This window comes from Nilaparvata lugens, chromosome 6 (assembly GCF_014356525.2).
Source record: "Nilaparvata lugens isolate BPH chromosome 6, ASM1435652v1, whole genome shotgun sequence".
NCBI classification, from domain to species: domain Eukaryota; kingdom Metazoa; phylum Arthropoda; class Insecta; order Hemiptera; family Delphacidae; genus Nilaparvata; species Nilaparvata lugens.
In genome coordinates, this window is record NC_052509.1 from 47,824,119 (window position 1) to 47,851,151 (window position 27,033).

At 32.1% G+C, this 27,033-nt stretch overlaps 2 protein-coding genes across 3 annotated transcripts; one reads left to right on the forward strand and one right to left on the reverse strand.

The window, feature by feature from the left end:
- The first annotated feature begins 382 nt into the window (after positions 1-382).
- LOC120351949 (lipase 3-like) lies at positions 383-14,361 on the forward strand. Its single transcript, XM_039430955.1, has 8 exons — positions 383-637; positions 2,736-2,910; positions 7,146-7,260; positions 8,036-8,282; positions 10,558-10,725; positions 11,938-12,022; positions 12,629-12,771; positions 13,123-14,361. The coding sequence occupies exons 1-8, from the start codon at positions 488-490 to the stop codon at positions 13,273-13,275; spliced, it is 1,236 nt and encodes a 411-aa protein (XP_039286889.1). The 5' UTR covers positions 383-487; the 3' UTR covers positions 13,276-14,361.
- Positions 8,329-26,310, reverse strand: LOC111048741 (spindle assembly abnormal protein 6 homolog). Of its 2 annotated transcripts, XM_039430954.1 has the most exons (13): positions 25,960-26,310; positions 24,370-24,554; positions 23,075-23,264; positions 22,163-22,348; positions 21,284-21,441; positions 20,549-20,708; positions 19,518-19,586; positions 19,228-19,371; positions 17,239-17,446; positions 15,929-16,208; positions 15,363-15,406; positions 14,463-14,715; positions 8,329-8,815 (listed from the first exon to the last, which is right to left on the reverse strand). In XM_039430954.1, the coding sequence occupies exons 1-10, from the start codon at positions 26,059-26,061 to the stop codon at positions 16,072-16,074; spliced, it is 1,539 nt and encodes a 512-aa protein (XP_039286888.1). In that variant the 5' UTR covers positions 26,062-26,310; the 3' UTR covers positions 8,329-8,815; positions 14,463-14,715; positions 15,363-15,406; positions 15,929-16,071. The 2 variants fall into 2 exon arrangements, with proteins under 2 accessions (XP_039286888.1, XP_039286887.1); XM_039430953.1 differs by lacking the exon at positions 8,329-8,815 and having other exon boundaries at positions 13,941-14,715.
- Positions 26,311-27,033: the final 723 nt, after the last annotated feature.

Sequence of the window (27,033 nt, forward strand, 5' to 3'; positions counted from 1 at the left end):
TTTTCAAAGATTATGAATTAATCCTTGAATTGCATTATTTTATTCAATTGATCTAGTTTTCCTCTTGAAATATCAGATTAACTTCTACATATATAGGAATTGAAATCAGTACCGTAATTTAGCCTACCAGGATAAGCTACGTTTACATCAGAAGGACTTCAACAAAATCTATCCCATTGTGGATTACTTGAAGCCGTAAATAGATCGATCAGCTTATATATCTGCGTTTGTTCAATAAATTTGTTCATCAGCCATAAATCTACAAGTGTGCAAATTGTAAGAGCGCGACGCTGAGGTAAGAACCAGAACGGCAGCGTTTGAAACCCTCGCGACGCGATAAGTAGGGGCAAATTGGTGGTCGGGTGAGAGAAAGTCACACACAACACTTGCCACAAGTCTCTCAGCGGTCTGCGTCTGCGATCAGTCGTCAGTCGCAACTCACACCGTCATTTCGCCAGAGAACTGTTCGCTGGTCACTCACATAATAATGGATCAGGTGTGCTTAGTGATAGTGAGCCTGTGTCTCTGCTTAGTGCAAGTTCAGCAGGTCATTGCTCAATTGCAGAGCTTGACTCGGCTGCAGGAATTCGGAATCGGCAACATTGACTTCGGATTGCAGTTGCAGGTTCCCAATACGGTATGCATTTATTGCATTCAGTCTATAATTATTTGGAAATGTCAGTCGAGCCATTGTGATAGTATATGGAGAGCAACGATTGTTCTTAAAATTCCAATGAGAATGTGAATTGTAAATTTGTGTACTTCGTGATCGACTTTCACAGCTTTAAAAATGTTTCCCTTTGCCAATGTCTGAATCAAGATTATTTTCAAATGTTGAATTGTTATTAATTATCATGAATCGAGTTTGATAAATCATAAAAACAATAATATTAATCATTATTTAATATCTATCATGGTACCTATTCAAAAACATATTGAATTTTGAAACTCATATTGTTCGAATTTCACATTATTTACAAAATGTATAACATTGTCATATTATTTCAAATATTGGCCATTCAGAGTTTGGCAATAATTCATTACCAAAGAAACAGTCGTATGCTATAAAGTTTCAGATTTATAAAAAATCGTATACGTCACTTAAGTCCTAAATTATTAGATATATAAAAAATTCTTCAATACTTATGCTTTCACTCAACTACATCAACTATTTCAATAAAATAATTTGTTGAAATATACCGTACTCGAGAGCCATAGAGGTCATCTATATTCAATTCAATTCAAATTTATTTCCTCCACAAATTTCAGCAGTTACAAAGTTTGTTATAGTATGTACCTTAACCAAGTATAATATGAAGTGCCTATTCTTTTATAGGAGGCGACGTGCTTCTACTATAAAGTAGATTATCCACTTACTTTTCTTGTAAAGTTTTTTTGGGGTAGTAGAAATGTTTCAAGATTTTTGAGAGAGAACAGTTTTATGCTCATGATGGAAAGTGGATCAAAAATTCATTCTGTCTTCTATAAATGGGAATAGTCACTTCAATATTTCGTTATGGAGAGCATCAAAGATTCAATAAAATCATATAGGAATAGATACGGTATCTAGGTTTTAAAATTTTGGGTGGAATTTCTCTATTTTTTTCATTTTACTAAATTACAAATTTTTATCAAATACAATATTTATCATGAAACAATTTCGGTATGTGTTTATTCTAATATCTTCAAATCGAAATAAATGCGTCTTAGCCTTCTGTATTTCCAACTCTGGAATATTTTTTTTAGAAAATATGAAGGTCTAAATATTCCTTGTATCTAAATCTACCTTGTTTGTACACCTATATTCTGAAAATTACAATTCGTCAGGTTAGAACATTCTGAAGTACAGTATTAGATGATGCTAATATTAGCTTATCTATCAATCAAACTCCTCAAATAGTGAACATAACATCCGGCGGCGGATCTACCTCTACTGCATCTGCTTCTTTGCATAAAAAAGGCAACTGATAGTTATTGATTCACAACATGTACTTTCTTTACAAAAGTATTGCATAGACAGATCAGAGCCTCGCGTCAAGGATAGTGACACAAATATGGATGAAGCGATGACACCGTATGCATTTCACATAAATATAATCAAAGAAGGCTCACTGTTTGACAAGTCAAGGCTTGGACCTGTTGGTGGAGCAACCTTTCCATTGCCATTGATTCTTTATCTTAACTCTATTATATATTGGTTTCAACTCAGAGATGCTTTCGCATATCATTAAGACTGCTGATCTTGAACTACCAGTTCCAGAAAGCAGAATGTTGTAGTGTAGCTAGCCACGAACCCATTGGAAAACATGAATAAAAGTATTGAGTTATTGAAAATAAATAGGTAAAGCTTTAATATTAAAGCCTTATGACAATGTATAGTAGGCCTACTATCAATTAGAGCTATTTTATTCCTCCATGATAAAATATACAACAAAATTAAACAAAACAAAATTAAAAGATTTGATAGAAAGTAACGATTATGCCTTGGATGAATAAAAAAATTCCATACGAGTTGAAATGGAGAATTGATGACAATGGAAATGCTGCTTCACCATATATGAAGTATGATAAAGAACTTGATTTCTAAAGTATGCTGAGTGATTTAGAATATTTTTTAATTATTGTTCAACTACTACACCATTCATAGACTGATATACCAAAGGTCTTATTCTTATCACATCAGGAATCAACATTTTAAAAATTATTTACTGATCATTTATGTTTTTCGTTTGCAGAGCGCTTTGATTGAAAAAGAAGGTTTCAACAGTGAAACGCACAAAGCTGAAGCCGAAGATGGATTTCTGGTGCATTTGAGTCGGATTCCTAGCAAGGGAATACCAGTACTCATGAATCATGGCCTCTTCATTGCTTCAGACGCTTGGCTGTTGAGAGGAAGGGATAAAGATCTCGGTAGGTAGGCCTACAGTAACAACTAAGTTTTCAATCCAATATAATGATGCTATGATTTAATTTATTTGTGTTAATATATTGTTCGCAAGAGAGAGTTTTTTGTTGATTTTTAAAAATCTTTGTTTGATGTTTGATCCATATTGCAGTGTAGAATCTCGCTATAGAATTCTTATATTTTATAGTCATGGTAGGTCTTATTTTATAGGTATGGAAGGTGCCGTTTCATGAGTAGGCTACACTGATTCACTCCAATAAGTGATAAGTGTGCAGATCAGTTAAAGTCTCCGATCGATTCATTTTATAGAAATATTTGAAATACTCGTATAAAAAAGGATAAGGTAGGCCTAATCCAGACACTGCATATCAATTGCATAGAGTTTTATTAAATACAGTAATTTTGTTTGCTTTGAATTGAATGAATAACTACCGTATATAAGTTCCAAGTTTTATTGTTCACATCAGCAATACAACAGAATACAAAACATCTCATCAGATACCTATAACTAACAATTTAAAGATTATAAATAAAATAATAAGATTATAAATAAAATAATTAGATTATAAATAAAATAATTAAAGATTATAAATTATTCTACTAATATAGATTATGATTTCTACTGTTTATTGATACATTATAATATAGTGTCAAGTTGACCTTTCAGAAGTACCTAGTATCTTTAAATTGTTAGTTATAGGTATCTGATGAGATGTTTTGTATTCTGTTGTATTGCAGATGTAAACAATAAAACTTGGAACTTGATAAAAATATAAATTAATTTCTCTCTCAACATGGATGCAAGATTATACAAAAATTAAGTTCAGTCTATTAGTCCTACATCTGTTGTTACGTTAATAGTTTTTGAAGTGTAAGATGCTTAATCGTTTTCCTTCCCCAGTTTAAAACAGGTTTCTCTAAAGTGATCAAAGTTTGTTGCAATAATTTGGCAATCAGCGACGGTAGACGCTAGATTGTGATTGAGATATTTACTTGAGGCTTTTTATGGCTATTAATAATAGCCTCCAGTAAGCTGTTTTAGGCTTGGCAAGTTGTAGATGATAGTAAATAAATGCGGTGTATTGGAATTATTCTATTAAAAATTAACAATGACAAATAGTGGAAATAGTGATAGTAAAAATGATAAAAACAGTTTAAATAGTGATAGTAAAAATGATAAAAACAGTTAAAATAGTAACACTGAGTTAATGATTGAAACTTATTCACTTGAAATGAGTTTTGTCACATGAAGATTTATTTTCAATTAGGATTACTGTAAATGGAAAGCAAATGTAGCCTATGTCTACAGTCTTCATTCCAAAACTCTAACCACAGAAGAGAAAATGTCTTGATGCAGAGTTATAGCATAAAGCAAAAATAGCTTAAGAAGATGTCCCATGATATGGGTCATTTATGTCCAAATTTCAAGCCAATGTTTTGTTAACTCAAGCCGATTACTGTCGACTATTGTCTATTATTACAGTTCTGGCCGGATGAGAGTGTAAGAATGGCTCAGTATAACAGGCTACCAGCGTCACTTAGCTTCACGAAAAAGAAGTACTGAAATTATCGGCTTGAGTTAATAGTGTAATTTGGAACATAAACGTATAAATACCATGGGATGTCTTCTTATGCTATATTTTATTTATGGTAATAGATACAATATGGAATACGCTATTTTATTGTCTTTTTCTTTAGGGTTACTTTTAATATTAATAAAAATATAAATCTCAGTACCCTTTTAAATTATTTTGTCACAACTTGAAAATGGCTTTAATGTCCGAAACATGTTGTGACAAAATAATTTGAAAGGGTACTGAGATTTATATTTTTATTTATACAATACGCTGTAGCTCCTAAATAGACAGTTTGTTGAATTATTATATTTCAAATCAAAATATTGTCAATAATAATTATACTTTTTTAAGTGTGATTTGCATAATTTCCTTCAAAAAATGGAATCACAGTTGATTTTATATCAGAGTTAAGATCAAAGCGTAAAATCATCTCTCATAATCATCATCATCCCTCCTATCAACCATGCACAAGCCTAGGGCTCATGTAGGCATCATTCTGAGCGAAATTCACCATATATTAAAATGAACATCTCAATTTCTGAAATTGAGTTGAAAAGCATGAGGCTGGTCAAAACCCATTCAAGCATTCATATGAGTTCACCGAAAATGCCCAATAGCAAATTCTCGAAGAAATTAAGATCAAAACCCAATTTCGCAAGATGCGAACTCTGCGGCTTGAGATAGGAATGCTCACTGCACCCGTCGACCCGTTCTACCGCTCATTGCTCACTGGCGAAATAATGGTGAAAGAACAGGATCGTACAACTCGGTCTAACCCGCTTTTAAAAGGCGGCTCATTCAAAAGAGCGCTGGCGATCTATGCTCGATGGATAAAAAAACTACTCTCAAATCTGTGTAAACTCATACTGTACTGATACTAGACTCTTGGTAACTTCTATCATAGCTACTGCAATTCACTTGCAAAATAGTGCTTTTGCTTGCAAAATGTTTTGTGGTAAAACTGAATTGATTAGTGTTAATTGCAACAATTTTCCACTTACTCAACCAGCACATCCATCGATATATTAGCGCCAATTTGATTGCTCTGTGTATATGAAAACCAACAGTGTGTACATGTCGTATAGCCACATGCATTGAATAACAACTCATGACTTAGAAACATTTAGTTATCGATTTGATGTAAAATCTCATTGTTCAACTGTTATAAGATGTTTACATATTTTTCATTAATTTCTTGAATGAAAATAAAATCTCAGAAAGGAAATGGATAACTCTATTATAAAATTATACAAGATCAATAAGTTTTGAATGTAAAACTGTAAAGTTGAAAAATGCACAAAAGTAACAAGTGTGACATGCAGAGGTAGTGCAATTACTGTATGAGACTTGAGGAGAACAGAACCTGAGAAAAAGATATTCAATACTGCATCATAATAGATTCAAGATCAATAACTTATTTGATTTGATTGTATCTCAAATTCTCATTATAATCTTTGATTTCACTATGGTACGGGTACGGCAATATTTGTTAATGAGTATGTTGTTTAAAATTAATAGATGTATTCAATTTTATCGAAATTAATAGGATATTATTGATAAATAAGTTTGTGAAACTGTAAATTAATAAAAACGTACAGTACTGTACAATGCATACTTAATTTGATGCAATTGAAATCAATCAATAGCCGTTTTATGAGGAGTATGCAATATGCAATGATGATTGTAGCAGATAACACAATGCACTATACGTGCATCACATGCGGCAGACTGCCAATTCATGTCAACTCGTAATACTTTCACTGAATCACCACCAGAATACACAATTACTACTTATTGCTGAATCAATTCTTGCCTTTGTTCATTGGCTAAAAACGCGGCTTGCAATATTGAATATCTTTGATGTGAGACATTGTTACCAGTCATCTAGTCATCATAGATTCAATAGAATTAATTTTTATTGTCTGGAGTTTTAGGTATTAAGATGAGGAAATGTGTTCACCAACTCCATAAACAATCGGTTATGTTACTTTGAAACTGTTAGAAGCAATGTTAAATTGTCCAGACATTTTACCCTTTTCAAAAGTGAACTTCTAATTTAAACCTGAAATCGGCAAGGAATCCAACCCTCTCTGTTATTCAATTTACCAAATATGACCAAAAATAACTTTTAGTTGAGTTATTTTTGGTAAATTGGATAACATTCTCAAAACTTGATATTTTCAGAACACTTCTGTTTTATTCAATTAACAATAACATGAAGAATTTATCCTCCAAATCTCATGGATTTATCTCTTACCGAATTTGAAATGTTCTGTCCCAAAGATTTAAGCCTTAGGCGCTCATATCTCAAAAAGTAATGATCGGAAAAAATGTTTTCGTGAGAAAAATTTTTCATTTTGATAGCTAGATAGTATTACAAATCGAAAAATTTTGAAAAACAATATCACCAGTAGAAAGTTTAATTTCAGCCTTTGCACAGCCTTATCTTTGTCAATATGCTACTCATCCTAAGAAAATATTTATGAGTAAAGAATTACGGTAAGGTTTTTCAATAAAATTTTAACGAAAAATGTATAATATTCTGTATTTTAATTCTATAATAAACTGAGTTATTTATGAAACTATGAAGTGAAGAAAAAACTACAACATTGCTACAATGTTGAATGTTGCACAATTTGAATGCAATAATTGTATTTTTGCAGCTTTCCTATTAGCTGAGAGTGGCTACGATGTGTGGATGGGTGATCTTCGAGGAAATACTTATTCAAGTACACACAAAACACTAACACAAAAAGATGCACTATTCTGGGATTTCAGGTAAATTGAATAAGAATTATCTTATAAGCAGAAATAATCCAAATTAAGGTAGGCTTACATGAGTTAAATAGAAATAATTGAGATGGAAAAAGTATTTCATAAATAATATATTTGCTCTACATCATTTTAGGGTTAATAAACTTCAAAATTCATTTGTCGATTTGAATAGAAACGCGATTTTGAAATCAGTAACTTTTGTAATATATTGACCGAGCTTAGTGTGGTAAAGGTTTTAACAGGGCGGTATTCGCTTTCGTCTATATTATAGAGACTATAATCAGTCAGATAATCAGTTATTTTTTAGGACTACTATTAAATAGAAATAAATAAAAATCCAAGTACCCTTTTTCAAATTTAATTGTTCACTAAGGAAAAATAAAAATACTATTGTAAAATACTAAGTATACTATTGGTCGTAAGTAAACAAATTTAAAAAAGGGTATTTAGATTTTTATTTATTTCTAGTATCTATAGTCTGTATGAATGTTTGTATATTTTATGTATGTATGTGACGCATTTTCGGCGAAACGCAAAAACAGATTTGCATGAAAGATATCAGAAAAGATTTGCAACCTAGTGGCATATCCAGAAAAATGGGTTGGGATCATAGCATTAACGTAGAAAGGGGGGATCCGTTGCCCTACCTCGAAAACTCCAAAGAAGCGGTGAGTTGAGCTATAGGTGTCTAGTATAGTTAAAATTTCATTTTTCAAATGTGAATATGAATTTGTTGATTCGTGTGAGACTTGAAACTAATGAGCAATAATGTTTGAAGTGTCCAAGAAATGGGTGCGTACGACCTGCCAGCAAGCATTGACTACATACTGGCGACAACCGGCCATGACAGTGTGATCTACATCGGCCACTCGCTCGGCTCCGCCATGTACTTCGTCATGTGCTCCGAGAGGCCCGAATACAGGAGCAAAGTGCGCCTCATGATGGGACTGGCTCCTGCCATCTACCTCCAGCGGTCACCTGGAATCCTCTTCAAGATCGCCAGACAGTACAGCAGACTCTATCAGGTCAATCAATTATTCATCTTATTTGAAAACTAATCAATAACTATTATTGATTGAGTCTCTAACGATATAATATTACTTCACTTTTATTAATCAATTTACGAATCAATTTTCAACTCAATAACTATCGTTTGAGTCTCTAATAATGATATTACTTTACTTTTATTAATCAATTTACTTGCATATTACTGCACAAAATTTCACTAGAAAATCAAGTGACGATTTATTATGCTTGACATGTTATGAAATGGAAGCCAAGTTCCATGAATTTCCTACTATTTTCAAATAGCTTGTAGGTCCTTTTTTCAAAAATATTTTTATGCTGCTGTCTAAAGGCTTGTGTTGATTATTATGCTACTATTTACCTTTTGAAAACTCGCTGATATATAACTGCTAGCAATAACACTGATCTGAGTTACAGGTGAATACTTTCAAGAACATCATAGCAATTTGGGAAGTCGAATTTTCTCATTGAAATTCGAAAAGCTTATTGGTTGACCTTAATACAGTTCTTGCACTTGCAATATTTTCATGACCTGGAAATGATAGAACTCAGCAGATAAAAATAATAACAGTATTTTTCGAATAAAATTGATAAGAATAGTCAATTTTAATAGAATTGATGAGAATATCATATTTGATCTATTTTTTATTAACTTTTACATCATTTATGTTTTTGTGTGCCAATCAGTTATAGAATAATCTACGCTTGTGTTGTATAATATGTAAATACTATGTATCATAGAATTTATTTATTTATTCTTACAAAAATCTAGGAGTGCAACAGGCATAGCAGCCCAAACGCACTCATGAATACAGGAAATACATCATTAAAAATTATTTAAAAAATATATATATATAAATACTAGAAAAGTAATAAAAGAGAATGATTAAAATGGTACATGTGAAAAACAGACAAGAATAAAGAATTATAGCTACTTGGAGAAAGAAAAGATGTTAATGTTAATGTTAATGGTAATTGATAAAACTAAATTTTGATTATTCAATAAGATCAGTTATAACCACATAAAATAATAAAATATAACCTACGTATTACATATGGTTAATTCTAAGAGGAGTGATGAAAGAACTAAAGAAAAAAGGGAGCAAAAGGGAAGTGGAAAAAATATTAAAAGTTAGTGGAAAAAGGGTGACCATGGAGAGAACAAAGAAAAGGCCATTTGAACCAGAGTAAATTAAGAGCAACAGGTCTATATTACTCTTCAATTGAAGAATGGTGACATTTTTCTCTTGAAGCTACATTTAGACAAGGAGAAGAGATCCACCTGACCATCACAGCAGAGGAATACGAGGAATATACGAGGAATACGATTCATTGGTGAGTAATAATGACCAACCGTGTTACATCTACAGATTGAAAACTCTTGCCGATTACAAATTATTGAAGACAGGAACCCTAAAATTTAGCCTTGCTAACAGATTAGGACTGCTCACGGAACCATTCATAAGACCATAGAGGAATAAACAAGAAAGTACCTTCCGTCTGGATGCCAAAGTCTCAAAGCCGAACATGCTGCGCAACACACCAGTTGGAAACCCCAAGGGACAAGGACGATCCTGTTTTCTACAAAATAACAATCTCAAAAATTTATTTTGAACAATTTCAATCTCATGTATCAGACCCATCTGATGGGGATCCCAAACCACCGCGCAATATTCAAGCACGCTCCGAACAAGGCTAGGAAAGAGAGCCATCAAGGCTTCAACATCTCTAAACCCAGCCGTAGATCTCATGATGAAACCTAGCATCCTATTAGCCCTACCAACCAAAGAATGGACATGGGGAGCAAAACTCAGAGAAGAATCAAACAATACACCCAGATCCTTGAAACTATCGACTCCAGAGTGTTGAAAGCCGTTAATTTTATAATTGAAAATAGGATAATTCAGCTTACGAGTGAAGACCATAAATTTACATTTGCCAACATTGAGATCGAGGCCGTTATCCGTGCACCACCCCGAGACAAAATTTTTCATAGTTCATACTAAATTTTATTCTTTAAAACAGAATAATCAAATAAACCAACCAGTAACAATTATTTTTCAATAACTTTCATGGAAGTTGAAGTTAAGGTGCCCAAACCTATGGAACGACTAAAACGAGGAACCAGACTGGAGAATTGCAATCAATTTTATAATTGATAATTACCAATTGTGTGACTATATTTCACGATTTTGCTTTGAATTGTATTTTACAGTTGAAAACATTTCAATTGTCTAACAATTTTCTTTAATTGCTGTTTTGTCTGCGGCTCAGGAATCTATCAGCTTTAGAGGACCTCGTCAAGTTTTTTCCAGAAATCAGCTGCGAGGCGCCACAGCCTCCCTATTTTGCAGATCGGCCCCCACGCAGAGCATCTGCCTCGTTCTGCTCTACTACATCGCTGGATTGGCCAGTCTCACTGACTATTCTCAGGTCGACAAGGTAAACCCATTTCATAACTTACTATTTCCAATGTATTGCAAAAGAAATTTATCAAATACACCGATGAAATTACTAATTTCACTTTAACATCAATACAGTATACCTCCTTTTAAACCCAGATTTGTTTGTCTTGGTAAAATTTTAGAATAGAATATTTTTATTTCACAGAAGAACAAATAATAGAATACAAAAATAGTAGATGAAAAATAAATAGTAGATAATTCAAGTGGAAAAGCAGTGGTTTTCCAAATATTTGAGTCTTCATCAGCAATGGAAGATAGAATTATTATAATGGAAAGTTGAGATCAAATTGTAAACTCTGAATAATTTGACTATTTTTGATACATACTTGAGTAATAAAAGTTGTTTCTGGTAATTGCCTGTGATTAATATTTTAATAGTCGATTTTATTAGAACTCATAATAGTTCATAATTCAGTTCATAGTTCAGAGTAGTCCCAGGGGTGCCAGGGAGGTAGAATTTTCCATATTTGGAGGTTGGCCTCCAGAGTGTCCTCTAACTGATTTTGAGGTGCGGTATTCCAGGAAACAAGCAGTATTGGTAGTGAAATTTTTGTCCCTTGCAGCTTTAATTAGATAGATTATTGAAGATACATAGATAAGATAGACAAGATACATAAATAATATAGATTCATAATTGGTTTGCTTCATCCAATAAATGTAGATATACTGTATGGAATATAAAATACAAAGATACTATGTGGGCCAAGCTACATAAAGTTTTATTCAGACGACTGAGCAGGGCTGCAAGCTCTCCGCTTAGCTGATAATCAGCCAATCCGATCTCCAATGGGAGAGCTTTCTGCCCTGCTGACTCGTCTTAAAAACGCCTCATGTGGCTTGGCCCTAAATAAAATCTGATACTATTGTGTAACGATGAGCGGAAGGATAAGGAGTCTGAAAAAATACTACAAGAAGAGTATTGGTTGAAGTTCATATACTTTTCATAATTTAATCAAATTACTAGGCGGCTAGTATATGTACCTTGGATTAATTTTGTGATGACCAGTTTCTTCAGAAAGCTTACACAGAAGAGAGAGTATTAATCTAAGGAAACTGTAATAATTAATGTCTGGAATGATGAATGATTTCAATTTGTTGAACTAAACAATAAAAAGGGTGTAATTTGGATTATTGGTATTTACGTCTCTCAAGATCGTAAACATATATTTGAATTGATTCTTGGTTTCAGAATCTTTTACCAGAATTCGTGAGACGGCTACCAACAGGTACTTCACCAAAAACACTTCAGCATTTGGGCCAATTAAGCAAATCAGGTAACCGTAAAATTAATAAATTTCATCAAATGTAAACCGGGTGAATATAAATAGTGTACCAAATTCGTAATGCACCAATCGAAAATTATACGAAATGTACAATTTCGTAGATGAATGGAGAAGTAACAAACAGGAGTTGTGTCACTATTATTTTTTATGTTAAATAATCAATTACAGGCTAAATGGAAACGTTTCTCTTATTCTATAAAAAACCTTATTGAAGAAAGGAAGCATTCAAGAATCTTCAATTTTTAACACCATAGAAGAAAGATACCGTTAATATACATATAGTACTTGTACTATACGACTCTGCCGTAACACTTTCCCAGTAACTATTAATTGATGAGGTGGATCTATACCAATCTATACAAATATCATTGTGGAATAGGAGTGTTGTATAATCTGTCATATGAAACTATTTTTTAACTCGGTTGAAAATGAATCGAGTACACAAATATTCCTTTATTCTATGAGAATTGAAACCAGTGGAATTTTTCCAAAATTGTTCCAAGTCAATGACTTCAGCATGCGCGTAAAAACAATTTTTCTGTTTGATTGTTTAGTACATTTTTTCAACTTCATTCTAAACAAAATTTTAATTTTCAGGTCGATTTTGTAAGTTTGATTATGGACCAAAAGAGAATATGAGGAGATACGGAACTAAATCACCGCCCGATTATAAGCTCGACAGTGTTACTGGTCCAGTTGCCATATATTACGGCAAAGGAGATATTCTCACACATGTCCAGGTAATTAATCCTATTTGATTTAAACTCACTTACGAGGAACTTTCTCAATACTTTCATGAAGAAGAAACGTTTTTTTTTTAATTATTGAAGGTCTAAACTGGCTTAATGACACGTCATTCTAAACATAAACTAATTCTTTGCATTCTTCCTCTTCATTTCTATTTTAGAAGTGATTCGAGATTGATCTTGTTTATTCAAGAGTTGATTTGAATAAAAAAAAATATCGGCACCGTAATTAAAATGTTAAACAATTCAAACTTGAAAAAATTGGAAGTTTTAGAGAAACCTACAAGGAATCAATTTAAAAATAGTTTTTAATTCATTTTAATTTTTACATTTCTTGGTTTGCAGGATATTGCTGAAGTGACTCACAAGATTCCAAATTTGGTTAGAAATTTCACCGTAGCCAACGATAAATTCAACCATATGGACTTTTTATGGGCAAAAGATGCAAAACAATTAGTTTACGACGATATGATGAAACTTATGAAGCTGTATACTTGAAAGTTACGGAATGTTAAGCTCCTGAATTATTAGAAAGGACAGCTTTGGAATGCGCCATCTAATCTTGTGTTCAAATTAGTGAGTGAATCATAACATAAACCTCACATTAAAGGATAGAGAAAAAATAGCATAAGAAGATATCCCTTAATATAGGGCCTTTATGTTCTGAATTTCACTGTTAATTCAAGCCGAAAGTACTAGTAGTTATTTTTCGTGAAGCTATATGACGCTAGTAGTATCTCATACTAACGGCACAGTTCTTTCACTCTCACCTGGCTAAAACAGTAATAATATCCAATAGTCGACAGTAAACGGCTTCAGTTTTGGACAAAAAATCGGCTTGATGTTTGGAACATCAACTACCTATACCATGAGCTATCTACTTACGCTATCTTTCCTCTATGATTAAAGTGATTCATTTGCTCAGATATCATTGAGTTTAGTCTAGCAGTTTCTATCAAGTTTGAAATTGAGCAATTGAATATAAAAACAACTCTTAGTGGAATCTATTGTGCCGCGTAATTTTAAACAATCTTCTTTGTGCCAATATTTTTGTAGAAAAGTTGAGTAGTTTAGTTGAGAGAGTTATTAGGTCATTTTAGAACAAGAACATCAATAATTTAGAGAGTAATATAGATAAAACGTAACTTAAGAAGAACAACAAATTAAGAAATATAATAGACTATTTATTAGTAGTGGAATGTACAAATGAAAAAGTGATTTTATCACATTAAAAATGATTGGTGCTTCTTGAAAGATTCTAATTTATACTGTTACATAAATATAAAACCTACATAAATTATGCAATAAATAATCAATAATGTTAAAAAACCTTAATATTTATAATGCACTTTTGATTGTGAGTTATATATTATTAGTTACACTAGCAAAATCGATAATTGCAAAGGCACTATAATAAATTACCATAATTTATACATTGTATAGGAATAATACTAGTTGAACTAAGTGATTGTGCTAAGATAATACTGTTCATTATTGATATGAAGAGGGTTTAGATTTTGTTGAAAATCGAACAATGAGTACCGTCCCTCAACTGGAGAGTAAATAAAATATTTTCTCTTAAAATTTCAAGTTTTTTCTTGAATTTTGCCTAGAGCCGAACTAATTACTTCTATACTAAACTATCATTGAAAATAAGAGGAAGAGCCAGGAAACCTACGACCAACCTCCTTTTCTTTTCGAGAACTTGTAGTTTTCTTACTTCCAGATCGATCGGATTCCAAGGGAGCATAATCGTTTGTCAGCTGCACAGGTTGATGATGGTTTTTGTTTAGAGTGTCTTTTGATAGGCTACTGGGAGGCACTGCACTCATCCCGTTCATGTTGACTAGGCCGGTGGTTGGCTGTGACGCAAATTTGCTCAACATTTCCTTGGAGTTGTCTGGTAAAATTGTGCGATAATCTTGGGGTCTGTAAGGCCTGAAAACAAATCAAAGGTCAAAGTTATTCAATTGATACTGTATAAATTTGTCAAAAAACATAGACGAGCTAGCTCTCTCATAAAATGATAATTTCAAATATAAATTCTAACTAACTTCTTCAATTCACTGTATAACGTTCCCAATCACCTAGAGTCACAGCCCAAATAAAAGTAATTTTAAGTTCTAAAAAAATGTAGCATACTCTTATGAAGGTAATATTAAGAAGGTCATTTGAATGATGAGAAACCTATCTAGCACATAAAGAGATAAAAAATAGTTTATTTGAAATTGGTTTACCACACAAGTAAAATGAACAGATAAAAGCGGGAGATTTATGAATAACAAATATAAAAATAATAATTCATGAGAATTGAAACATCTTAGAAATTAACTGAGTAGAAATAATGTTGTTGTTAGTCTTCAGAGAGAAAAGCTTTGGTCGCGTTTAGAAAAGTTTGTAATATCGAATTACAAAAATAACGAGATTTTTCCATCTAATAAGCAAGTTTAAGCTTTGAATTGATACAGTAAGAAAACATTATGTTTATATTCCATCTTTAATGATTTTCAAAGTTTCAAAGCTCTAGCATCCCAGTCTAACATCCCAAAATATCAGATGGAAAAATACATCAATATTGTGCTTACCTTTTCCCTTGTTCACCTGCAGGAGTGTCATTTTGAATATCAGACTGAAAAAAGAAAAAAACAATAGATTTAATAACATTGAAAAATAAACTATGATCATTAGAAAAACAACTAATTTCATAATAAATGAAATTTTAATGGTTTAATGGTTTTAGTGTATGCAGCAAGACTTGAATCACAGAATCTATCATGTCTAGTTTCAGTATTATATATTCTGTTAAAATTTTAACTGGCAGCTCAAGCTAATAAATTAGGAAACTGTTACCAAATAAGCCAAAGATAGTTAAGACAATAAATTATGTCCATGTTAACATATCATAACATTTTATTAATATATTGAAATCAATTGAGAAATTATTTTTAAGGAAGTCATGCACTCCTCCTTATTCATATGCTTTCACTATTTATCACTCCGGAAGAATTTGATAATTCAATGAAATTCTAAGCACTATAGTGGAGAGTATGACACTACAGTAGATGATAATAAATTAATGATTGAGAAAAAGTCAATATTTGCATCCTATTTAAGTACTGTAATAATAACGGGCTTTCGGAAATTGACTTACCAATCTGCTCAACACAAAATCGGGAACTTGTTTATCGATAACCGCATTGCCATTTTTAGAGCCATAATAGTCACATTGTGCATTGTTTGTCTGAGATTGACTAGTGAATATTTGGGGAGGAGACTTTCCAAATACTTCCACATTCACATCGTGACTACCACTGTTGATGTTGGCTCTAGCCGAGGTCCAATGTCAGAGAAAGGAGTTGAATTTGTTATCACTGCATTGGAGTTCTCACTCGATGAATGGAACCTCAGCGCGCGTGAAAACCAGGCAATAACTGAAAAATTAATAACACTTTTCAAATAAAATAATTAAAGAAATATCAATCGTATCATTGTAAAGTTTAAAACATCTGAATTTCCATCAAGATACCACATGAAACTGTATATTTTACAGTGAGTATAGAAAATCAAATCACATTGTATCAAGAAGATGTAAAGTTAATATAGTAAAACCATTCTAATATTCAACCTTGCCCATAATACCAGCAACCCTTGAAATTTGCTCCAGTCATTTATAAATTTCAAATATTTAGAGTTGACCAAACTAACTTTCACTTGAATTTAAGACGTTTGTATTGCAGCGATTGTACACAAACAAATAATAGAGAAATAATATTTCAAGAAATAATCTATCCATATTATCTATTTGATAAAACGTAGCTTACTTACTGAGAAATGAAAGTTTAGATGCCAATTTTAGCATTAGATGGTTTATGAATAGAACCAATCACAAGAAAACCATATGAGAATATAGGCTATCAAATTCTGGATTTCCTGAGGAAAAGAATAAATATTGGGGAGTGAATTGTATTGGACGTTTATGATTGGAGCGCAACGGAAATTTCATTACCTCTTTTATTATTTATTATGTAGTTGCGCTACTGAAATTCCGAACCTCAATCGAAATGGGATAATCATTTGAAGAAGAATAATTGAAGATAATCATTCATAAGAAGAATTAGAAGATGGTTATTGATTAAAATACAAACAATTAAACTAGCTAATAATAATTATATATCTCATGGCTAGATATTACATACAATAACAATACTGTGGCCTCAACCATAGTTAATTTAAAAGTGGAGTATAGATTATTATAATATACAGTATTTTGTACACGGAAGAATGAATTTAGATAGAATTGAATATTGAGGATGAACACGTAATTATTGAATTATTAAACAGCATTTAACAATAAAACCAATTACAGTATATTGGAATTTAAATAATGATACAAGTGGAGTTACTCAATGGAAAGAATATCCTTGAACGTAAAATTCACTAAATATACTAATTTTTTTGTACCTTTCGAATCGATGTCTGCTTTATTTTTACACAGAGTAAGAGATTCATTGATGACTTCTATTTCCTTTTTGAGAGCTCCTTTATCCTTCGACAATTTATCAACTTCACTCTTTTCTGATTCCAGCTCCTTTTCCAACCGATTGATATCTTCTGATTTTTGTTTCAAGACTTTCTCCTGTTCCAAAGCTACTGAAGTAGCCACTGTAACCTGAAAGTGTAGACAATTAGGCAATATTATGCATATTGTCAATAAACCTAAAAAGAGATTAGATGAATTGGATGTAGTAATAATGATCATAATGAAAATCGAAATGGTCGAAGATTTCTGATGTGAGCTATACTCTATAATATGAATCAATGATGGGTTTATTATTATAATAAAAGATAGAAATTATTATTTTAAAGATATAAAAACGTTTCATACAAGTAGAACTTTTCATGAAAGGCGACGAATTCCTCTCAGTTTCCCTTGTTCAAAAATAGGACAAATTCTCAATCCATGATTATGAAATGTGTAATAGCAAGATTTCTGTATTAGGATTATAATACGTGAACAGTAAATGGATTATTAATTTTCTAATGGATTTTGGAAAAACATACTGCACTACAAATCTCGCATATAGAGTTTTGAGCCATTTTAAAAAAAAAATGTTACAATAGCACTCATGATTGATTGAGAAGTTCATCAATATGGATATTTTAATGTCTATAAATAAAATTTGCTTCAATTTATCAAAAACTTTGTGAGTTGCGGTATCTGTTTGTAAATATAATTATTGACATGTTAATACGCAATCTTCAAAGTACAGTTTCTTGGAGCAACAAGATGAGATGAGGTATTTTCGAACGAGGTATTTTTGATGAGGTGTTTTTGGGGTGTTTTTTAGCTTGTACGGTAATGCAATGATAACATTGACCAGTAAAACCAAGTGAATTTGGAAGTTGGCCGTGGTGGTTCTTAGTTCAAAATTGAAAATATGAACGGAAATTGAACTTGTAAAATAAATTAGGCGATAAGCACAAGTGCTAATGCAACACGAGCAATTTGTTCAATGATAGCATCGTAATTCCACGTTTACACGTGTACTTGATCTGCCTAGAGTCTGGATCGAATCATATCATAATATCGGGGCACCGAGCGTCGCTCGTTATTTATTTATTGATAAACAGAACACAATTCTTTTAAATGATTGGGGATGCACTAACAGGCACATCCCAAAACTGTTTCTTCCCCGAATTTCGATTTATACACTATAAATAGTCCAAAAATAGGTTATGTTCCATACACTTGAATTCAGGTGAAATTTTCAATCCAAACATTTGAAAGAAGAAAAGTTCCAATTTACAAACCAAATTAAATAACAAATAAACACTCACGAATCACTTAAAACTGTAATGATTAACTTTGAAAATTATGATATACTCAAATCTAGAATGATATACCATGTCATGTCAACAGATCAGATTATTTTGATCAAATCGATTAAAATTTCTAGAATCGTGAGATAAGCGTATTGATTGCAAATAGTTGAACAGCTGAACTATTCTGTCTCTCTTCCACTCACATCTTCTGTTATCGACAGACGACGAAATTATCATCTGTTTTTCCAAGGATGAATAATTAATATCCTTTTCATGTCCTTCAGCGAGTTTTCCTAGGGATAAGACCTAGTGCAATCGAATTTTTATATCATAAACCTACTATGTTCCAAATTTCGTGAAAATCGTTAGAGCCGTTTTCGAGATCTGTTGGACATAAATGACCAGATATAAAAATAGCCAGATATATATAAAAATATATACAGAAATTGTTTGCTTAATATAATAGAATATCGTATCGTAACCTATGTTGCTTGGTGTATTGAATCGCATTAGTGGGAACCGCGCCTATCTGATATATTGTTAGGTTGCACTACTATATCACATGCACTATAAAATTATAGTCCACATACTGCAGATGTTGCCCACAATATATATGTAGTTTCTTACCTTGTTTTTCAATGTATCAAGTTCCGCAGCCTGCCTAGCGATAATTTCATTCGCTTTGAGTATATCTTTAGCAAGCTTCGATACAGTTTCATCCCTGAATGATAACTCTTTCTCCAGATCCTGGGAGTAGTTTTGGAAGTATTCCTGAAATGATTAGCAACAGATTTATCAAGATTGAAAAGGTGGACGTAGTTTCAAATTGTTTATGAAGATTCATAAAGTAGAGAAAAAGTACCGGACCACTATACACTAAACTAATTCTGAGAACAGATAACTTGAAACTGCAATACCTTTTCAGAAACTGCTTTGTCAGTTTGCTTCTGCAGTGAAGTGATGAAACATGCTTTATCTTTCAGCTCCTGGAAAAAATAAAATGCAATTTTGAGAGAACATATTTTTTATGAATCAATACTCAAGTATGATAGAAATATTCAATTTGTTATAAAAGGATAACACTTTTATTGAAATAAAAATAACATCAAGGAACTGTTTTTATATTTTATAGATATTTAGCTGAAACATGTCATGCATTTATAAAATAAAAGAGGATACCTCAATGTTATTCGAGTGGACATTACTTTCCAAACATCGCCACGACATATCAAATCAGTATAAAATAGAAGCAATTCTATATTCTAATAATATAAACATTATAAAACTTCAACGAATGAAGTTCAAAATGAGAAATAATTTTTCATCAACATTAAATGGAACTCTTACATGATCAAATCGTTAAAAATAAATATTCAATAAAAATTGAATTGCACAAACATTTCACAAAACACAAATATGCGAAAAGTATGTTTGGTATCCTATTATATTAAGCGAGCAATTTCTGTATATCTGTTTATATTTAGTTATCTGGTTATTTATGTTCAACGGATCTCGAAAACGGCTCAAACGATTTTCACGAAATTTGGAACATAGAAGGTTTATGATATAAAAATTCAATTGCACTAGGTCTCAACCTTGGGAAAACTCGCTGAACGACATTGAAAGGATAATTCATGCTTGGCTGAAACAGCTGAGACTTTCGTCGTCTGTGGATAGTAAAAAGTGAGCGAGTGATTCTGTGGAAAATCAAAATATCGCATCCACGAAATTCATAAGCTGACGTATAGCCAGCTGTAAAATATAAACACGAACATTTTAGAGAATTGTGTTATGTTTATCAATAAATAAAAATAATGAGCGAAGCTCGGTGCCCTGATATTGTTCAATAAAGTGAATATAATATTAATTCCTAATCTGGAAACCACCTATACAGTAAACATGAATACACCTAATAGAATTTTATTCATCTATACTAAACTCAACTTACTTGTTCACAAACAGCCAGTCGAGTGCGAAGAGTGTAGACGTTCTTCTCTTTGTCATGATAATCAGTATCCAGCTTCGCATTATTCGATTTCAACTGTTCTATTTCTTGAAGTGTATTTCCCAGTCTCACTTCCAGAATTCCACAGCGCTGTGTTTCACTCCTTCAAACAAATATACAACCAACAAATACATTTCTTTATTTATTAACAAATAACAGAAAAATATATTTTTTCTCTGGAATAATATTTCGTTTTCTACCAGATGAGTTTGATAACTATATAGCATATTGAATCCGACTTCTATTCACGATCAAAGTCCAGTACAAATGTACTTTTGTGAGAAGTAACTTGTTCACTTAAAAGCTTGTCTTTGTATATTTTGTGGATTTTTTGCATATTTTGAATGAATATTTGATTCAATGACTATATTTTATCCTTCATATTCTTGTGCAAGATGCGATATAGTGATATGGTGATATAGTGACATGTATGCGATAGTGATAATTCAACTCAGATGAAAATTAATAGTTATTCAAGTACCTGGTTTGAAACTTGTTAGTTTGTTCCTCTAGACTAGAGACATAATATAACTCACGAGCCTTTGACGAGTTTCATAAATTACAGGAGCACAATAATATTGTAAGTACTTTGAACTTAAAAAGAAACTTTTTGAAAAACTAGTAGTAGAGCATGCCAAATACCGTAATTTATATGGTCAAAAACACATTAGTACTAACTGGAGAGAAGTCTGTAGCTCATCCAAACTTTGTTTCAATGTTTTGTTTTCAGCACGCAGTTCCTTTTGTTGATGTTTCAGATTATCTATCTCAATTTTATGTTGCTTCTGAAAATCATCTTTTTCACTTTTGGTTTTTTTCTCAAATTCTCGCCTCAACTGGAAAAATGAAATGAAAACACTAAAAATAATTAAATAATAATAATAATGTCTCTCAATTCCAATGATTTGAATCCAGAGGATTTTATTTACAAATACAGATACATATAATACACATATCAGATTTAAGAGATTGCTAAAATAATTTCAATTCTAATTATGATACCCAACTATTACATGAGTTGGTGGTGATAATAATATTCTTATTCTAAAACATGAATAAAAATTTAAAAAATGTAGTTAGTAATAGAATAAGTGTAAGAAATGATTATTATAATTGCTTTGTGAATAAGTGAATAGTCTCTCAAGAACCTTATGTACTTGTGCGCTGGATGTAACAATAAAGAATTAAATAGAAAATTTATCTTAAGATGAGAGTAGTTTTATGGAAAATTTAGTCTGGGACTTTTTAGTGCCTTCTAAGATTTCATTGGGGGAATTTCACGGCCTCTTAAGTTCTGCATTCGGCCAACCTTATCAGATTTGCAGCATTTTATTCGAGAGAATAATTCTGCAATATATGCATAAATAGTTTGAACTGTTTGATTGGGACGGGAGTGGTCTGATCCCTGTTGCCACTGTCTACAAACAAAAAGATGTCCGGCTAGCAAACTGTGGTTGAATGTAGTAACTGCACGACATTTTGTTTCCAGTTTTATATAGATACAAATCTTATACGTAAGATAAACAGCCTAAACAATAATTACACTGTTTTGCGTACCTTACACTCTGTTTCGCCAACTTCTGCAATCAACTCTCTCTTTTCATTTTCGTATGATGAGGACAAAAGTTCCAGTTCTCTTCTGACTGCAGCCAACTCATCCAACTTTGCACTGACCAGCTCTCTTGATTCTATCAATTTGAGCTCCAGTTCATTGACTTTTGCATCACTTGCGCGGTACAGATTCTAAAAAATATTATAAAAACTACATTAAATTTGTGAAATATGATAACATTACTATAAAATTTAAACAGTTTCCACTCAATAAATTACATTAAGATTTAAGTAAATGTAATAGCATCTGTAAATTACTGTTATAATAATTATTTCAAATATTCAATGAACGCTATTTAAATATTACGAAGTTCTTCTATTTATAAAACTATGCTTCAAATTTAGTTCTTCGGTCAATATTTGCAGTCAGAAGTCCTTATTTCTGTTTATAAAGCTTTAATTGGATATTTGAAATAGTTACTATACAGTAATAATATTCCAGCAGTTGGTTAACTGCAATTTCGAATAAAAATTCTTATTACAACTATAATATGCTGTAGTTAGTTTAGTCACTGAGATTATTCACTAGAAAATCAAACTAAACCTGATAATGACGATTGAGTAGAAAATGTGTCTTTTATAATTTGGAAGAAGAGCAGTTTTTGGCTGAGCCTGTTGTTTTCTCCCTATCATTATATAATATGTATGATATAAATACATTGTAACGCAATATTTTGAGTAGAATAATTCATTTACAGATGACACTTATAGACCCATGAACTGGTAAAATATCAAACTACTTTAGATTTTTTACTAATTCAATAGAGAATAAAACTTATAAACTAATAATAACTAATAAACGATAGAGGAGCAAGTGATTTACTAATCAAGTTTGTGAAATATTGCTAATGTCCTTACTTTCAAGCCATCAATTTGCCCAATCAACGCGATCTTTATTTCCTCATCAGTAGCATCAACAACATCGAATGTGAAATGAACCAGATTCTTAAGAGCACTCTTTTCAACAATTTTCAATTGTTTCTTTTTCACCACATCATAACCTTGAAAACTGGCTGGGTTACCTGCTTCTTCCAGCAGCAGAAAAAACCTGTTCAAATAGAAACTAATAATATGAGACAGACACAATAATCAACAAAAGTATATATTGCTTTAGATAAATAATAATAGAAATACTTACTCAGTTCATTAATTTTGTTTTATGAATTATAGACGCTATCAATTTAAATTATAGAAAATATTATCTACCTTCAATGGTGTGTTAGGACGTCGAAACACACCCAAGCCCAACAGAAATGATAACTTCTGCTAGAATAAAAAACTGTTAAATTATAAGTATTCTTGCTAGTGATAGCGAGCCTGAATTAGGGCCGAAAAACATGGGTCGTTTTTTCAGACGAGTCGGTACGGCAAGACAGGACAGGAAGTTCTCCGATTGATTGATTCTCGATACGCCAACCCAATCAGCCAATCGGGGAAGTTCCTGTCAAGTCAAGCCGTGCTGACTCGTCTCAAGAAACTCCTCATGTGTTTTGGTCGTAAGTCTGATGTCTGATCTACTGTTGGAAATTACTTAGTCTTACTATTACTTAGTCGACTGTTACTGTCGAACGCTCTGAGTGCGAGGATTGACAATGAAAATCATTTTCAACTGTTTCGAATATTAACATGAAAGTTCCAAACGAGGCTATAGTACGAGTTAGAAGTCACCCAACTTATTACAACTTAAGAAACGTTTTCATTTATGCGACGACCTAGAAAGAATACTTTTAGATCTTGGGTTTTGTGTGTGTGTGTGTAGAGGGGGAGGGGTGGATATTCTTTCTTAGTCGGTATATTTATGCATAAACCAAAACATATTTCTACATCTCTAGTTTTTTCAAAGTAAAACTAGAAATTTAGAAAAAATCTGCTTCAAAAGATGGTTATGAAAAATTTACTTTCTCCTCCTTCTTCTTCTTCTCAGCCTTTTCCCACTCAGGTGGGGTCAGCGTTTCGGGTCAGTCTCTTCCAGGAGTCTCGGTCATGGGCTTCTTTTGATTTTAGTCCCTTCTCTAAAAGATCTTGGGTGATAAAACTTTCCTATTTTTCCTAGATCTGCCCTTCTTGCTAGTGCCTTCGACATCCAAATGGTCGATCTTTTTAAAAATCTACTATTTATGAATAATTAATTATTTGGAGAAACTGATATTTACCTTGCTTCCTTCTCATCTTTTCCCTCGCAACGTAGAAAGAGCTTTATGAGTTCAGACTTCAAATTATCCAAAGATGAAATGTTTATGTCCTGACCTTCTCTTATCTCTTTGAACTTGGCTTCCGTCAACTCAATGAAACATTGGAAAAGAGGATTTCTGTCATTTGAAATGTCTATTTTGAGGAGCTGAAAACAGAAATGATATATTTTGTCAATATTCTGAAAAAGATGAATAGGGAAAGGGGAAAGTCTGTAAAGAAGTAGAGAAATGAATTGATTTCAATCTCATCAAGGAAATGATTTGTGAATGGTCCTGTTACTAGTCCGTACAACTTTTCTGGTTTTGATTTCGCATAGAAACTTAGCGATGCTAATTACAATTAACTTGAAAATTATTATTACTGCAACTTCAGATTGATTTTGATATTGAAAGTTTATGAATAGGGCCAATAATGTATGAAAATCACTCTACTTATGTTTGAGCTAAATTAGCAAATGTATGATGACAATAATTTGTTCAAGTTGAAGTGAAGAAACTCTCAGTGTAAAATATTTAGGCTATTTATCTTTACTATTGACTATGCACTAGCCTAGGGTTCAATTATCCATTATCTTCAAGGCATCAAAAAAAATGTTACACTTGGAATTTGAATCTACAGCCTAAATATTCAATTCAATAATTATTCAGAATCACACAACTTCTAGAAAAGTACCACAGGCTCAAGCCCAAAACGGTTTCAATTCTAATTTATACAACAGTCCTTTGAACATTTTATCTAACTCCATCCTATAAATTTGATTTGATCTATAATAAAACAAGTTGCTATACTCAGCAGCTAGCAGTGATGAGAGATTTGCCCACTGTCGTCCCCTCTTTGTAAGAGAGAAGATTCTCACAGTATTTTTTCTATTTTAGACTATTTGCAGAAAACATGCAAATTAGTGGGCGCTTGTAAGCTTGTAACCAGGCAGAATAAGGCCTTTCCAAAGGCGGAAAGAAAAAAAGGTCGGGCTTGGCCCATCTATCTGTCAGGCTCTACAAAAAGCTGCTAGCAGCAGCTAGAATTCTATCAGCTATAGTAAGGTCCACTATAGAATGGTAGTATGAAAAACAAAAAAATAAAAAAACAGCGTTGCCGATTCTCTGCCTTGTCAATGCTTTTTATATGATAGCTGATACCGGTACGGTATATAATTATATGTTGTTATATCAACTGTTCATTTTTGTTTAAATAATCAATTATACTTTATTCATCAAGGAATTATATTTTTCACTGAAAACTTGATAATTTTTTATAATTGATATAAAATATTAGGCCTATATTATGCTAATTATTATTAAGCCTATATCTAGATTGTCAAAAAACAATTTGGCAACGTTGCGGAGCTAAAAAAATTTAGTACTATCTGTTTTGTCAAATGATAGACAAAGAAAGCAACACCAATGTTAATAAAATTAGGCCTATAAGTTATAGCGTGGACCTCACTATGGAAGGTTGTGGAGGGCCTTGAGAGGCTTCTAACTTAATCCTAGAAGTGATAGGTTTTGAAAAATGTTTTTTAGTTTTACAGTTCTGTAAAAGCTACTTACATTTTGATTATGTGTCCAAATTCGAAATCTGAGTACATCCTCAATAGAATTTAATCCAGATTTGATAAATACTTTACGAACAATGTCAGTTATTTCAGACATATCCAAAGTGAAACCAAAACATGAATTTTCAACTTTTATTAAAACTATGAAGAGTTTTACAGCATGGCTTGTATTAAACAGTTCCTTGATATAATATAAAGTTTATTATAAAAAAGTAACATTGAAACAAATATTACATAAAATTATAATTATATTGATTTAAATTTCAAACAAAAACAAACAACAGAAACATAACCACACTTGCAAACTTTGGCTGATAAAAACCTAACATGAACATCATCAAATCATAACATACAGAGTACCGACCCGGTAACGGCAGCTCTCAGCTGATTGCGACCGACTTTTATATTATTTATCAATTTAGATGATTGCGTGCCGGCAAGATTTAACCCACATCATAAGATGAATGTGAATTATTCTAAGAGGTAAGTTCAAAAATGGGAATAAGAAGGTTAGGTTTTCGCTTCAAATGGGAATATTTTTATATTATTCAAAATATCCAATCATAGCTTTCTGTCACCGTCATTACAACAAACGTTACATTCAAAGAGCTGATTGAATAAAACGTTTCCTGCACATGCGCATCACGGTGATGTTTTAGGATCATCATTTTATCATAATGGCCTTGTAATTTTACTGAGCTCACACCACAGAGAAGAGGGCTCTGTGGCTCACACGGACTCAAAATATCACAGATTATCTCCAATACATAAAGTAACGTAAATCCAAACTGCGTTGTACGAACATTTTCAAAGGTAATTTTTAAACATTTTCAACCTTTTTACTTAGATTGGACAAAACATTAGACAATTAATTTACAAGACGAAAGTGGAACAGTGGATAAAAGTCGATCCTTGGATGTGAAATAGTGGTCAGCTGCTTTGTGAACAAACCACTCTCGGTCTCAGTCAGCACCGTATCGAACATGCGTTGGTAACGGGTTTTTCCCGTTCCATTCAGTCAGTTCTTTGAATGTAACGTTCTTTGTGATGATGGTTACCGAGCACTGTA

What these genes read in the sequence shown, in the direction of transcription:
- LOC120351949 (XM_039430955.1), top strand. Translation starts at nt 488, where the DNA reads ATGGATCAGGTGTGCTTAGTGATAGTGAGCCTGTGTCTCTGCTTAGTG. An exon ending in GCACTATTCTGGGATTTCAG is followed by an intron (nt 7,261 to 8,035) that starts GTAAATTGAATA and finishes TAATGTTTGAAG; the next exon opens with TGTCCAAGAAATGGGTGCGT. An exon ending in ACTATTCTCAGGTCGACAAG is followed by an intron (nt 10,726 to 11,937) that starts GTAAACCCATTT and finishes TCTTGGTTTCAG; the next exon opens with AATCTTTTACCAGAATTCGT.
- LOC111048741 (XM_039430954.1), bottom strand. Translation starts at nt 26,061, where the DNA reads ATGTCTGAAATAACTGACATTGTTCGTAAAGTATTTATCAAATCTGGA. An exon ending in ACAAAGCAGTTTCTGAAAAG is followed by an intron (nt 19,372 to 19,517) that starts GTATTGCAGTTT and finishes TAATCATTTCAG; the next exon opens with GAATACTTCCAAAACTACTC. An exon ending in AGCAGACATCGATTCGAAAG is followed by an intron (nt 16,209 to 17,238) that starts GTACAAAAAAAT and finishes TTAATTTTTCAG; the next exon opens with TTATTGCCTGGTTTTCACGC.